This window comes from Otolemur garnettii, unplaced genomic scaffold, assembly GCF_000181295.1.
Source record: "Otolemur garnettii isolate 467f Iridium unplaced genomic scaffold, OtoGar3 scaffold00044, whole genome shotgun sequence".
Lineage (NCBI taxonomy): Eukaryota > Metazoa > Chordata > Mammalia > Primates > Galagidae > Otolemur > Otolemur garnettii.
In genome coordinates this window covers 10,883,726-10,885,121 of record NW_003852439.1, presented here as the reverse complement: position 1 = coordinate 10,885,121, position 1,396 = coordinate 10,883,726, and the positions used below count along the sequence as shown (strand labels likewise).

The 1,396-nt window shown below is 44.1% G+C and overlaps 1 protein-coding gene across 2 annotated transcripts in view; it reads right to left on the bottom strand.

The window, feature by feature from the left end:
- Positions 1–1,396, bottom strand: part of DNAJA3 (DnaJ heat shock protein family (Hsp40) member A3) — a 35,774-nt gene that overhangs the window by 22,254 nt on the left and 12,124 nt on the right. For both annotated transcript variants that reach the window (XM_003790941.3, XM_012805806.2), the window contains exon 4: positions 1,065–1,217. In XM_003790941.3, the coding sequence (XP_003790989.1) occupies positions 1,065–1,217 (153 nt within the window). The remainder of the gene's footprint in view (positions 1–1,064; positions 1,218–1,396) is intronic.

Sequence of the window (1,396 nt, the reverse complement as noted above, 5' to 3'; positions counted from 1 at the left end):
AAAAAAAAAAAAAAAAAGAAAGAGATTTAATTTTTCGAAAAAAGAAAGAAAGAAAAAGAAAAAAATAATTAGACTTGGAACAAAAATTCAATCGTTTCCCCACCTTCAAATTACCAAAATATCCCAAAGTATGTTTTTGGAGAGGACAACAGAGTTTGCATGCTTGCTCTGTGTTGCTGACCAGGACAGAGCACGTGTGAAAAAGTGGTGCAGAAGCTTATAAAATAGTCTCAACTAGTTGTAAACTCTCAAAACTCTGGGAGTGCTTGAATGACATATCCATAGGATGTGGTAACTTACACCTGTAATCCTAGCACTCTGGAAGGCCACGGCAGGAGGACTGCTTGACTTCAGGAGTTTGAGACCAGCCTGAGCAAGAGCAAGACCCCATCTCTACTAAAAACAGAAAAATTGGCTAGGCACCCATAACACAATGGTTAGGGCACCAGCCACCGTACATGCAGGCAGATGGGGTTTAAACCTGGCCCCGGCCTGCTAAACAACAATGACAACTATAACAAAAAAACAGCTGAGGCTCAGCGCCTATAGCTCAGTGGCTAGGACACCAGCCACATACACTGGAGCCGGTGGGTTCGAATCCAGCCCAGGTGTCCCAAACAACGACAACTATAACCAAAAAACAGGCCGGCATTGTGGCAGGAGCCTATAGTCCCAGCTACTTGGGAGGCTGAGGCAAGAAAATCACTTAAGCCCAAGAGATTGCTGTTAGCTGTGAAGCCACTGCACTCTATCGAGGGCAACATAGTGAAATTCTGCCTCAAAATAAATAAATAAATAAATAAATATAGAAAAATTAGCTGGGTGTAGAGGTGGGCACCTGTAGGTCCAGCTACTTGAAAGGCTGAGACAGGAAGATCCCTTGAGTCTAGGAGTTTGAGGCTACAGTGAGCTATGATGATGCCACTGCACTCTAGCCTGGGTAACAGAGCAAGACTCTATCTCAAAACAAAAAAACAGAGGAGCAAAGAACAAAGGAATGGTGTGGAGCAGTGTAGGTGGGAGCAATGAGAGTTGCCAGGGAGGAGTTTTTGCTGCATCCTTACCATGCCAGAGCCGCCGCAGTAGTGGCAATGCTGTACTTTGGTGCCAGGTTCATTCCCCTTGCCATCACAGCGCTCACAGGTATCCATGATGTTCACAGTGAACTCCTTGTTGACCCCCTTAGCAGCTTGATTGAATGTCAATTCCATGACGTACTGAAGAAACCAAGCAATGGCCTGTCATCCTTTGTTTAACAATGACCAAAGTGGTGCTTGGCTTTAAAAGGAAAGAAAGGGACTGCCAGCATTTTTAGTTTACTATTTTACTGACAAGTAGCAACAAGTGGGACTCAATGAACTAATTCTGCCCCACTCCTAGGACTTATTATTATTTT